Genomic DNA, 14007 nt, shown 5'->3' on the forward strand with positions numbered 1-14007 from the left:
TGCGAGGAGCCATGCATCAAAGTCTGCAGCCTTAATTTATTTCAAAGTTCTGGGGACCCGCATACATAATGAACCAGGGGCCCCATAAATGCCCAGGCTGCGAATTCCGCGCATTCCCCGAGACGGAGACCGGAGACGCCGACCAGAGACCAGAGACCAGAGAGCAGAGAGCAGACCCAACCGAACCGCTTTCAATGCGCGTGCCAGCTCTCCCCTTTTGGGGGCAATTAATCAACGGGTGGAGAGGCCTTCAAGTGATTGCCACTTCTGCCTTCTGGCGGTGACACACAAGCCCGGTCGCATCAGCCGCATCGCATCGCCATTTAGGCTGCAATCTCTGGAGTTGTTTGGATACTGTTCTTTGTAGGATCCTTTTAAACGATCGATAAAGATCCGACCTAAAACTATTAACATTCCCTTTTTCATACCCATACGATTCGACTATGTGCCTCCTCCAGCAGGTGCTCTGGAGTCTGTCCTTGTGCCTGTAGAGGATTGGCTGTTAAATATCCAGAATATGGTGGATTGGTGGACCCTGGGATAGGATGTGAACTGCATAAGTCCGTGAGTCCACCAAGCATCATTTAATTGTTGGATGCAATTCTTTCTCAAAGGACGTACCATATCGATTTCGAATTTCTTTTGAGCATTAAAAAGGTGGTCACATGACATCTGCTGTTTTCTGCTTTACACTTTCGAAACGCACTGTCCACTGTCACGACCGAATAACTGTTGGTATTAAAAATATACATCGATTACGTAGCCACTCTATTTATAAAATCCAATCATCACAGAGTAAATATTTAAAGAAAAGCGCGATATATTAATTATTATTATTTATTCGTACAATTTTTATTTTCTTTGCTCGATTTTTGTTGTTTTTGATTTTGTGTATTTCTTCATGTTTTTGCACATAAATATACTCAACAATTTTAATGTGACACTTTTTCGTGTTTCGAGTGCAGGCGACAACAATATTAAGATATAAAGGAATTTCGTGACGATGGGGGATGGGGTCCGGTTGGATGGATGGAAAGGCAGATGGCGCGCCAGATCGGTTGGTGTGGGATGCGGCCCGGTGTTGGTACAGGTCGTTCCCTGTAGAAGCCCCTTCCTCTGCTCCATTAGCCGCGCGTAGGTTGTTGTAATGGGTCTGTTTTTGCACTGTCGCCACTTGAGCGGTGGCTGCAAATTCCTGATTGTTCGTCATCAACAGTCATGTGCCTTCAGGCGGCTCACGTCAATCGGCGCCAGCCAAAATATTTAGCTGGAATTCGGCTGTCGTCACGGGTCTCTGTTGGCCGAGACCCAATACGTCACGCGACACGGGGACGCCATCGCCACTTGGACTGCAATTGAAAGCATTTAGATGGTATCATGCCCTACCAAAGCCTCATCGTGTGTGGCCCTAGTCCATCCGTCGTCCATCAGCCATCGTCGATCGTCCATCGCCTTTGTTTCGGTTAATATGCTCCTTCTTTTTTGTATCGTTGTCCCAAATGGCTTCACTTTTTGTGTGGGTTTTATTTCGTTTCCAGCAGTGTGTGGAAATATCGGTTGGGTATTATTATTATCATTCTATCGTATTACTCGGTGCGCTGGGTGTGGTGGTCCTTCCGTATTCTGATTCCAATTGTGGTTGGTTCCGATTATGGTTTTCTTCGCCTGTTGTCGCCGCCGCTGTCGTCTCATAGTTTAAACAGAACTTATCAATTAACTAAAGTACTATATGTACGGTATACTTAAAGGTATAATGTACAACAAGCGCCACACACGCACAAACACACCGACGATGTGATGGGGAGGTCGCTTGTTAAGCTCCCAAAAGGTTTTTCGTCTACTTATGCTCTGTGAACTTGGCGATCTGCGGATACTTGCTGGGCGTAAAGTCAACGTCCTTCTTGATCCGATCCCGCACATTGGTGCGCATCGCCTCCGTGTAGGAGGCCAGCAGGGACGCATCGTGGGTCATCGAATCGATCACAGCATCTACGTTAAGTGAGGAGCTGGCGGCAGTTCCGTTTGCATTGACACCCAGCCCGGCGCTCTGAATGGCCCGCTGCACCCCGCTGGCAATCAGACACTCCACGTTGGCCGTGGGCTTATCCGTCTGGATGATCTTGCGACGCTTGGCGGACATGCCAGAAATGTAGGCATCAGAGTAGGGTGGCTGAGGGCTGTTTTGCTGCGGAAACACCGAGAGATTTTCATTTCTGATCAGGTGGGGCAAGTTTGGGGCACTTACCTCAGCCTGCGTCTGTAGGTCGCGCGTTATCGCGGGCAACCAGTCACTGGGGAAACTCATGTGCCAGGACTCGGAGCCGAGAACCACCGGTGGAAGAGATGTCTCCGCTACGGGAACACTGTTGCTGGTGGTGGTGGCGGTGGCGCTTGTGTTGCTGTTACTGCTACTGCTGCCGGCCACTTCAGTCATCTCCACGTCCGTGTCGAGCACCTCCGCCTGTGCCTGCTGATGCGGCTGGTTCGGCTGTTTTGGCTGTTGCTGCAGATTGAAGGCACGCGACGGTTGCGCACCGAATTGCGGCTGTGATTTATTGCGTTTTGCATAAGGCTTAATGCTAAAAGACAGGAGTCAGGGAACTTACCTCGCCAGCAGTGCCAAGGTCTGTCTGCACGTTGCGCAGGACGAGGAACTGTTGGGCATCTGCGGTGTCCGTCTGGGTTGGAATTCTGGGGTCAACGTAGACCCACAAGGCTTGGTTCTGGAAACCTGCAAGAAGATCAGTGATGAAGTGCCAAACTGTTAGTGTGCAGGAAGGATATACTCACTGGTATGCCGCAGTGGGTTGCGCAGTCTGGCCATCGTTAGGTGCCAGTAAATCTCCGCATTGTCACTGCCCAGGCAAAGTAAGAGCACGCTGAACAGCCGTACGCGGAACTGCTCACAGATCTTCTTGAGGCTCTGCTCGAACTGGCCCACAGTGCTGGGGGCCGAAATGCACAGTTCCATGATGAGGCGCAAACTCTGGCGCAAGATGTTGGTTACAGATTCGCGCGAGTCGTACTGCGGCAGCTCGTACTGCGGCAAAAAGATCAGGCTCTCGGTGAACCACTCAAGGGCGCGGCTGATGGCGCCGGGTATGGTCTCCTCGTTGATGGGCGCTCCCTCGAAGACGCTGGCGGAAAGAAAGCTGCTCAGCTCCGAGCGCAGATTACTCGATCTATCACTGAAGTGTGATGATGATGTCGGTGTGACTGTGGGTGTGACTGGGACTGCAGCTGTAGCTGTAGCTTCTCTAGGTGGAACGCTCAGGTTGACCGCGATTGTGCGGTTGGGTGTGGTAAAAAAGTTGACCATTTCGGCAATTCCATCCGTGTTGTTGACGGCGCTGGCTGAAGCTGCTTGCGAAATATTTCGTACAGTATTAAACAACGTATTTGAGGTTCTTGATGATGGGGTTAATTGTCAGAGTAAGCCACTGGAAACTATTGGCCGAAAGGTGTGCCTTGGCAGCCCCAAGGCACACCCTTCTATCGGCAGTCGCATGAATTGTGGTTTCCGACTGCATATTTGTGCAATGAGAGAGAATGAGGGTGGCAGACAACGAAGATCTGCGTAGGAAAACTTACCAGAAGGCACTCCTCCGCCGGCGGCCGAGGCAGCCGATGAACCATAGGAGGAGGGGGCATCGGCGCCTCCATCTTCCATAGCTGCGTTTGGCCTGCGATTGTTGTTGGCGCTACTGTTGTTGTTGTTTTGCGGCAGCGGCTCCGGCTCGCGAATGTGGTGGCTGTTACACGGCAGGAAGCGGTCGAAGGCCGTGTGAGTCGGCGCGATGCGTCCGCCCCAGTTGTTGTTGCCGCCAATCTGGATCTGGGGCCGTGACGTGGAGCGCGTCTGTGTGGCGGTTGTCGGCAATGTGTTGGCCCGCTGCTCTCCACTGCGCGTGCCTGTCGAGGTCGAGGCTCCTCCAGTGCTGGAACTGCTGTTGGCCGCGGTAGCTGCTTCTCCTGCAGCCGGTCCACTCTCGTTGGTCGCTTCGGGCGCTGACTCTGGCCCCGGGGCTGGGGGACGTACGGCAGCAGCCATCACATGCACGGGCAAGTTGATGGACATAATGTTGGGGGCGCTGAACTCCACTTGCACATCGTTAGTATCGTTGGCGGCTCTGTTCACAACGGCCTGAATGAGACGGGCCATATCCAGCTGGGGATCTGCAAAGGAAGAAGCTTTAGCAGGGCCACCTTAACACCGAATGCGGGCAGGGATTAAAGATTGGAGGCTGGCAAGCCAAAAGAAAACGAAACAACAAGGTTAAAACGGAGCTGAGAGTCGGAGCTAGCAGCTCAGCGAACAAGGGATGCAAACGTGAATGAAATGAGCGTTACGGGACCATGTCTGAGATGGCGGGCAAAATCAACAGCAATTAAAACACAAAACATACTGGGCGGTGGCAGGGCCACGGGCATATAGAGCCGCAGCCTAGGTGGCAATCGGGGCCCCTCAGATTGATCTGGAGCTTCATCTAGAAATTCGACAAAGGACATATGGGCGTTTCAAAAGTCAGGATACAGTTTAAGGTTAACAATTATGAAGTTCTTTAGGTATTACAGAAATCACAAATTGTATATCTGAAACGCACAGTAAACTGTTGGACACAGAATTCTTACCCAATCCAAGACTCTGTGGCTGCGGCTGTGGCTGGGAGGCCTGAGGGACTGCATTGCGTGCCACCATTGGCTCATCGACGGGATCCTCAACGGGTCCACCCTGGGTAGGTATGCCAATGGCGGCCACCGCTCCGACAGCCATCTGAACAGCGGCTTCGGCTGCTTGAGCAACCTGAGCAGCTTCAACGGAAGCAAGAGCTGCAGTTTGGGCTGCACCCCGGGCCAAGACCGCGGCCCAAGGTACCGGATTGGTAGTCGCGGACCCTGCATCAGGCAGTTCGGTTGGTGCCGCGTTTGCTGCATTTGGTCTCGGATTTCCTCTAGCCATGGCTGACGCGTAGTTAGCACCTGCATGTGTAATTATCTGTGCAGTTGCACTCAAAGTGTTTCTTGCAGCCTCTTCGACATTCCTTGATAGGCCCGGGGGGCGTGCACCGGGAGCACGCTGGTCCACATTATTGGTGGCCTGCTGCAGGACCTCGAGGGGCGCAAAATGGGGCGCGAATATGTTATTGGAGCGTATGTAGCCGCTCTGCTCCACGAGAATGGGCCGACAGGTGAGCACGCGTGGCCCGGGCTGCGAGAGGTCCAGCATCAGGTCGGATATGGCGTGCTGAGCGTGCGATAAGTAGTGGAAGGCCTCCGAGACACGATCGAAGATGCGCTGGGCATTCTCCCGTCTAGTAGTGTCCTGCGGGGGAGGAGAACGATTTTTAGTAAGAGGTAAAGACCAGACACGGGTTCCCTTTTGGTAACTTTGGCTTACATTCTCCTCAAATGTGGGATCGTTCTCAAGTATATCGTAGTAGCGATCAACAAAGGGTGCCAGACGCGTCTGAACACCGCGATAGCGCTGTATGACATGGCCCAGCACCTGCGGGCGAGTGCGACGACGTGTAGCGCCATTTGGACCCCCATTGGCTGGGACGCCATCGCCGCCAGCTGGAGCATTGCTGGCACTCTCTGCAGCGCTGGGACCGGAAGCAGCAGCACCAGCACTAGCACTACCCGCAGGTTGACCACCTACAGCTCCCTCTGCATCCCCTTCTGGTGTGGGGGTGGCGGATCGGTCCGAGGCACCGTCTGGACCATCTTCATCGTCCGAGTCAATGACATCTTCAATTATGACGGTGGCGGCTGTGGTCTCGCCATTGGCGTCGGCAGCTGCTCCGGCGGCTCCCTCGAGAGCTGCCTCTCCGGCACGCGGCTCCATCGTCTCGCCACTCTCATTGGTGTAGACCGTGGGCAACTGTAGGACAGTGTAGTTGCGTGCGCCGGTGCGGGTAAGGGCGGCAGTGACCGCGTCCTGGACCATGTCGATGATATTGTTGTTACGTGGCATATCAGTGGAAGAGACGCCTACCTCCACCACTGTCGACTCCATGGACCAGCGACCGCGCTGCAGAATGTCCAGGGATTGGTTGTTAAGCCCCACCGAAGGGTTCTCCAGATAGGCGGCGATGTTGTTGGCGCAATCGATCATGTGCAGAGCCACAGTGATGCGATTGATGCAGAAGGACGAAGAGTTCGGGAAACGACCGGGTGGAGTGCGTGTCTACAGATTACATACAGATTAAATCAGTAAGCATCAAAAAAGAGAACCGTCTCCTGGGAAGACTTACCCCAGCCCCGGGACCGTTGGGCACTGGTATGGACATCGTTCCTACTAGCATGCCATCGAGAGCGCGGAAGTAGGGCGAAGTGCGCATGCTGCCTGGCGGCGGACGTGTCACTGTGCGAGCGGGACGCATGGGCTCATCGTTGTGGCGAGCATTGGTGCCGCGCTGCGAGAAGGGCGGGCGCTCGGCGACGTGCAATACCTTGCCAGCGACATCTTCAAAGGAATATGCCAGCAGATTAGCAAAAGTACCTGCTGTGGCTAGGGACAAATGACTCACCGTATTCCTTGACTTGCTTATCGTCGGCCAGCACACGCCCCTGGTATATAATTCGCTGGTTCTCCGCTGCAATGCTGGTCTTCTCAGCTATTTGGTCCTTGAGCTGGCGAATCGTGATCTACGTGGAGAGAGAGGGACGCGCGTGTGCTTTAGTCAAAGGGCTTCCACTCTGGACACACAACCTCAAAAATTACCTCATTGTCGATGTTGAATTCGTGTGTACGCGCATCCAAGGTTTTTACCTTCAGATTTATTTTCATTTTTACTGCTGTCTTTTATATGGGCTGCCACGAAAATCAGTGAAATTTGTTCTTTTGCACCGCACACCGAAAAAAAAATTCCAAACAGACTGTTGCAAGGGTGATGACGGGGGGAGGAAAATCGGTTTCGGTGTCGCTGCTGTCACCTTCTATCTCGCTCTCTGTTTCTCGCGCTAGCAGTTTTATTGTTTTCCCTTGCTCCTCGTCTTTTCTGATTTTCTCGTTGGTCACTCACGCACGTAAAGTTTACCGAGCTGTGAAAAGTGTATGACGTATTAATTATACATAAGTATGTATATATTAATATGTTACACTATTTGGTTTTCCAACAAGTTTAGTTGTTGTTATGTTATCGATCACAATATGCAGTCTGACCCTCAGAAATATACTGTAATATACCAGCGGCACATACCAGCGGTATATTACAGTATATTTCTGAGGGTGCGGTATGCGATAGTATGTCCGTGGGAAGAATTCCCACGAGACGGTTGTCTTTTTTGATGCTTACTAATATAATCTGTAAGTAATCTGTAGACACGCACTCCACCCGGTCGTTACCCGAACTCGTCGTCCTTCTTCATCTATCGCATAACTGTGGCGCTGCCTATCTGGACCTACACCAACGAAAGTAGCAAAAAGCCGGCGCCGTTTGAACTGAAAAATGTATTTGATGTATGGTTAGTGCTTCAATACAATTTCGACTTCACAATATACAGAAACTTAAATGTTGTTACGAACCTTTCTTATTTCTTTGGGGCAAGGCCGGCTAGCCAGTCATCCCAGGGCTGGGTGCTTCCCATCTCGGACAATTGAAACAACTAAAATAACCGACAAACCAAAATTGCGAGCGGACTCTACTCGACAATCAATATCCCATTCCCCTAACATAGATGTGGACGAGGTCGAGGTGTCGGTGTCTTACCTCTGACGTGCCCACCCTACCTGAGATCCGGGTCATAACGTTCTGAATCTACCTGCCATGTGCAGTCACCCTCTCGGTATTGCGGATCCTCCTCCCCCGTACGAAACAATTAGAAATTCATTATTTTATTTCCTTATAATTTTCATCTCAACTTCACAATTTTACATATGGAAACCTTTACTACCCTACGCATGCCTATTCATGCCCCACTCATCTTATTCTTACGGGTGGTTATATAAATAAATGGATACGAATAACTTATATAAGAAATAAAATAATTTTATATATGTATGTATGTACGTATGTACATACATATATAAGAAAAAATATATAAATAAATATGGACGGATTTAAATTAGAATTTTAACAATTATATATAAATGGGGACATCTAAAAATAAAAGAATTTAAGTAAATAAGTTAACTAATGCCATCCTCTCGCTCCCTAGCAGGGCGAAGGAACCCGCGCTCCGACTCCGGGTTCCGTTATTGGAAGAGACCGGAAATCTTCTCTCGTAACGGAATCGAAGAGCGCGCGGATCTCTCGACTATTTTGGCCCTGCCACTCTGTCTAAAACTAACTACGCCCACCTCGCTTCAATGGTGTTTTGCCTATCGATATCTTTTGAATGCAACAATGTAATACTGGAGATAATATTGATATTTTAATATATCGATATGGCAATGATTTGTAGGTGATATTTTGTTTGGACTGGCGAAAATATTAATATGCATATTTTTGTGAGGTATATAATTCTCAGCAAATTGACATTATATCTTTTTCCACGTCCAACGCTAATAAGCCCGCGACTTTTGATTCTACTCGATATATCAATAGAAAACATCGAGTGTGTTTTCTTTAATATACGATGATACGTCACGTCGTTCTATTTCGGTCAGTCTGGCAGGGATGCTCTTGGCGGGTCACTTTTGAATTGTGCTTCTTTTCAACTAAATCTGAATACATTCGCTGTTCTAAGGCCTTTTCACCTTGAATTAGCTAAAATAACCAGGTCCCAAAGGAGTTCCTACCAACGAGCACATTCGTACAAATAACTGCGCCTGAACTCCATAAAAACGAAAAAACACATGTGTAATCCACCCCGACACCCATCGAATCCCCCTCTCCATTCACACTACCAGGGCCCACCAGACTACCCTTCCGATTAAGCTGCCTTTGACTGCATCCTGTGGGAATTTTTCGGCACTGCACACGGAAGCGGCGCTTGAATAATAAAGAAAAGGAAAACAGGGGAAAGTCAACCAAGACGCAAAGGTGTGGAGGAATCTTTCGCTTTGAATATTTAAGTGGCGCTGCGGCAGCAGCAGCAGAAGTAGCAGGATGGGTAAAGCAAACCGCAGCTAACACAATTTTCCGTACCGTAACCCACGTTGCAAGAAATGTGCGGAAATTTGATTTAATGTCTGCGATTTTGAGCCTTTCCACGGTTTCAAAATGATTGGGCCGCGCCGAGCCCTTGTTCTTGCGGAAATGGGCCGGTCCTGGCAGATTTTTGAGTGGCGGCGACCCTGGGGAGATGCTTTTCAAACGGCAGGAAGATCAATGCACATTTTCTTAAAGGCAGAATTAAATTATACAAATGTGATATTTCTTTGGGCCATGCTTAAAAGACACAGCGCCAGCCTGGCAGTAGCTTTGCGATTATCGGTGTACAATGTAATTTTATTAGTTACACAGTCAAACAAATGCTTTCAGATAGCCCTTTATGGTTAGGTGTAGGATCACAATTTTTTTTAAAACCCTAAGCAGACTCTCAGCTCACTCGACTCACCAGGCGAAATCTGAATCCCAAAATCCAACACATAGGCAACCACTCCACGCTTAATACATACGAAACACGCACTTTTGTTTGTTTTCCTGTGCTGTCACAATTTTTTTATATCTTGGATTTGTTTGTACTAGTATTTATATTAGCAGCAAAATTAATTTTACACACCGCAAAGAAATAAAACACCTCACGTCCTGAAACGAGCTGACGCAAAGAAATCAAGGCACTCTGAGAACCTGTGGCGGAGTGTGGAACAGTGCAATTTTGTGGCATTTATATAAATATGTAAAGCACTAAATATTAGCACTATTGTGGGTCTAATGAGGAGTGAATCCGGTCCGTGGCATTACTTTTATGTATTGTAATTCTAAATGGGATACAGGCTAAGCCCTGTTTAAACGGGGTAGCAGTAGATTGGCAGAATTTAGTCAAAAATAAAGCACTTGCTTCATTGAAATTTAAATCATTAGCCAGAATAATTTCGCAATTGCAAAATAGTCGGAAATAGCCTTTGGTGATGGAAAAATCAAGAGTTTTTTGGTTTAATCCACAGCATAGTAATTAGAGAATCTATATAAATGATTTATTGAAATACGAATATACATGTATGTACATTGTAACATGCATATTTCTTTTGAAATGTGAGCTACGCATAGCTTGGCGAAATAAATAATAATTATTACAATTTATACACAGCCCATGCCTTGGCTAGCGCCTGGGCCAAGTGCAAGTTTCACAATTTACAAATTGCTTTTAAATGGGCTGTAAAAAAGTTTTAATGAGTTTTCCCACCCCCCACCAGCCGTCCGACTTCTAAGCACCACATCCCTCGTGCACCCATTCCCCCCCATCCTCCTCCCCCTGTCGGCTATTGCTGTTTATGCATTTTCATTATCATTTTCTTTCATTTTTTTTTGTAAGTATTTTGTTGTTCGCGTGTGCTGCCCTGCCCTCCCGTTTTCCATTTTCCATTTCCATTTGTTATTTAGCAAGTATTTTTCGTTATTTTTCATTTCAGTAAAGTTTGTCCTGCCAGTGGCACAGGGCGATGGGCGTGACACTTGCTGTGCCATTGAATGGAAAGCGCTTGGACTCGGACCGAAGGACGCTTAATGAAATTATATCAATCGGGGGGGATCAGCCACGACAGCCACCCCCAAAGAGCCAGGTCCTTCCAACGTCCAGGCCACGTCGCTCTGGCATCTGGCAAATGACATTTGCTTTCTCCAATTGTTCATATTTTCATTAAGCGCAATTTGAATTTCCCCAAATGTGTAGCCCGCAATCATTTTCTCTGGCAGTACAAGCTTCAACTTCGGAATCGGATAGAGCCCCAGCTCCAGATCCTGTTCCTGTTCCAATTCCAGTCACTGCCGCAGCCACAGCTTCAGTCCTTCCTGTTCCTATCCCCAACACTGGTTGTAGTATGTTGCCATTTCTAGTTTCGTTCTGGTTCTGGTCAAGTACAAGGTCCGTGGGCAGGTCTCACGTCAAATTAAATCAAGCTGTAATATAAAGAAAATTGAAGCCAAGTCCCCTTTGTGCCATAAAGCACGGCGATGAAGAAGAACAAACCCTCGGCGCAGCAGGGGAACGCTCAACGTCAAGACGCGATGAGGCAGGAGGGTGGAGTCATGGGGGTGCAGCAACTGATTGGCAATATAACACCAAGGAAGCTCTGGCTTCAGTCCACAGAGGCCCTTAACCCGTATGGAGTGGCTAGGAAACAGAACAAGATTAAAACACATTGCAAACACATAACGACGGCTGAGTTCTATTCTGTTCTTATATGAAATATGAAGTGAGAAGTCCGCTGAGAATTATAATTTAAATCTAGAACTAGTGGCCAATATGAAACCTCTTTTAAACTGAATGAATTTTGATAGTTATGCAACTAGTATTGCTCCGAATCAGAGCATTTTCCAGTTCCTTGCCCCACACGGACATATGTATGTATGTACATATGTGCCGGAGTCTGTGCGGCTCTGAGTGCAAAAACATTTCGGTGGGTCCTGTAATTGCCTGTAAATAATTTCCACTTGCCAAATGGCATTTTCCAACTGCACTGGCCTCATAAATACCACCGCGAACTAGCCAAACCGAACCGAACTGAACCAATTTATGGTCCACACTTAATCTAAGCTGTCAATGTGGATGCAACAGAGCAACCGGAACAGGCCAAAAACCGTCTGAGTGGAGGAGTGCAGGGGAGTATCGATGGGAAACACTACTCGCATCGCATCGTAATTGCCGAGGGCATTACGACAAAAACGTAAAAGTGTTACGTTTCGAATTGACCAAAGTGAAGAAGTCGTAAAGTTTTAGTTGCATTCTGCCCTGTGGCTGTGCCTGTGCCTGTGCCTCTGCCGTCTTCGTCTTCGTTTTCGTCTTCGCCCTGGCATCGGACTCTTAATTTATGTTTCAGTTCCAATTAGCCAAACGAGGCGCGGGCTTTAATGCTCCTTTCAGCCAGTGGTAATTGACTTTCGGCCTGGCCCTGACGCGTCATTTGTAATTGTATATCAGCGGCAGAAGCAGCAGCAGAAGTATCAGCAGCAGGGGGAAGTAGGGGGGGGAGTGCATGCCAGGCCAGCAGCGTTTATTAGCCATGGCAAAATGCAGCTAATTGAAGTTCAAATTGCGCTGCTTCCAAGAGTTGCAAGGTAAAAGGAAACCGTTCAAATGTAGGTACTCCCAATCGGCCTCCCACTCGCACTCACATGTGATTCCTGTCAGTTCAATAAACATTAAGGCAGACGACAATGCAGACCTAGACGTAAACGAAGACGAATCCACTTAAGGCCACGTAAGCATCAAAAAAGAAAAATTCGAAAATAGCCGCCGAGAAATCTCTAGTGGACTCTATCGACTATAAAATACTTCCTACTCGTGGATTATCCAATTACGACTTTTTTTATGAAGAAAAAATAAAGATTAACGCGTTTCATTCGATGCTGGATCGGCTAGCTATATTCAATAGAATTTTTGGAAATTATTTTGCTAATTGTTAGATATCCTGCACCCGACGAAAACAAATAATAGGACTATAACTGCTATATCTTCCGGGTAAGATAACTTGTTTCTCTTGTCTGTTACAGCATTTGTGCCATATGTGTGCGGGGTATCAAAAGAAAGCAGAATAAAGCGAAAGCCAATTCAAACACTTCCAGCACAAAAGCAAAGGAAATAAAATCAAGCATAAATGCAATAATACAATTTATGTGCCAAATTTCATAAGGACCATAATGGACACAGCATATACTCCCCAGCACACAGCAACAATATACCATATCGAAAGGAGCCAACAAAGGTGACTCTGAAGTCGGACTCGGAGTCGGAATCGATGTAATCGTAATCGCATTTGATGCCGAGATGTTGATGCTATTTGTGTGTCATTTTCATTGCGAAAAACTTTTCCGTCTTTTCCGGCTAGCGGCAACGGTCAGGGCAACAATGTCCCCCAAACAAGCGCGCTTCCATCCATCGTTCACCCTCTCTGACACCCCCACTGCCACTGCCACTCCCACTCCCACTCCCAATCCTTGTGCCTTTTGTTGCTTTTCGGCCAAGTTAACAACATTTTCTTGACGTTTGCCAATTGCATTATGACTCAATTGGGGGCTGAACGAACGATTTTATGGACAGGAGACGGCAATACTGTGGCAACTTCAACGCGAGAGCTGGACGCTTCAGAAGAAGATGGCTACGGAAGGAATACCAAAAGTTGATCTAGGATCCGATGGTGTTCCGCATCTGTGAAAGAACTTTCATGACCGACTTCTTAGAGGAGCAGCAGCAGTGAAAGCCCCACAGATTTTACTTAATTCTGCTACATTGTTGTTCTGTTACACACACGTACATACGTACTCGTACATATAGCCGTATGTTTATCCGGTATCCGTTGGTCCGATTGAAAGGCTTGAAGAGCACACGAAACGGAAAATGCATTAACAATTTGGCTGCGTCGTTAATGCATCTCCAACGGGCCATAAATTGTGCTGGCCGTTGTATGTTTGGGCAATGCCGTGCACTTGATGGCCCTTCAGCGGTGAGCTGCCGCCTCCCAACATCATCTCCAGCTCCATCGCCATAGCCATCGTCGTGGCCAGCCGTGGAATGTGGAGCAAGTGCGCCGACCTTAGGACAACAGCCCAGGCCCGAGCATTATGCAATGCCTAGGCAAAGACGTGAATTTCGGTAATTGGGTCGACGACACGCCCTTCTCCAGCACATGCCACACTTGCTCCGAGCCTCGATGGCTGTGGCTGTGGCTGTGGCTTCGGCTGTCAATGCTGAATTGATTTGCCACGATCAAGAGATCGAGAAATGGATTTCTGAAAGTCACGCAAAGCCCAATTGCAAACGGGTTTAGGCCGTGCGGCAGTGCGGGCGGAAACATTATGAGTAATTGCCATTGCTGTGGGCCATATGCTGCCTGCCTCCTATATATGCCCCAGCGGCGGACCCAAATGGCAACAGTTGCTACAGATATCCCACAGCTTCAAC

At 48.3% G+C, this 14007-nt stretch overlaps 1 protein-coding gene across 6 annotated transcripts; it reads right to left on the reverse strand.

The window, feature by feature from the left end:
- Positions 1-1135: 1135 nt before the first annotated feature.
- On the reverse strand, positions 1136-7399 carry LOC108151601 (large proline-rich protein BAG6). Of its 6 annotated transcripts, none has more exons than XM_033386290.1 (12): positions 7299-7399; positions 6725-7044; positions 6531-6648; positions 6255-6466; positions 5399-6187; positions 4633-5323; positions 4407-4487; positions 3592-4176; positions 2791-3363; positions 2607-2731; positions 2246-2545; positions 1136-2185 (listed from the first exon to the last, which is right to left on the reverse strand). In XM_033386290.1, exons 2-12 carry the CDS (start codon positions 6788-6790, stop codon positions 1838-1840), a joined length of 3888 nt encoding a protein of 1295 aa, XP_033242181.1. In that variant the 5' UTR covers positions 6791-7044; positions 7299-7399; the 3' UTR covers positions 1136-1837. The 6 variants fall into 6 exon arrangements, with proteins under 6 accessions (XP_033242181.1, XP_017135773.1, XP_017135774.1 ...); XM_017280284.2 differs by lacking the exon at positions 7299-7399 and adding an exon at positions 7103-7134; XM_017280285.2 differs by lacking the exon at positions 7299-7399 and having other exon boundaries at positions 2791-3360; positions 6725-7157.
- Positions 7400-14007: the final 6608 nt, after the last annotated feature.

This window comes from Drosophila miranda, chromosome XR (assembly GCF_003369915.1).
Source record: "Drosophila miranda strain MSH22 chromosome XR, D.miranda_PacBio2.1, whole genome shotgun sequence".
NCBI classification, from domain to species: domain Eukaryota; kingdom Metazoa; phylum Arthropoda; class Insecta; order Diptera; family Drosophilidae; genus Drosophila; species Drosophila miranda.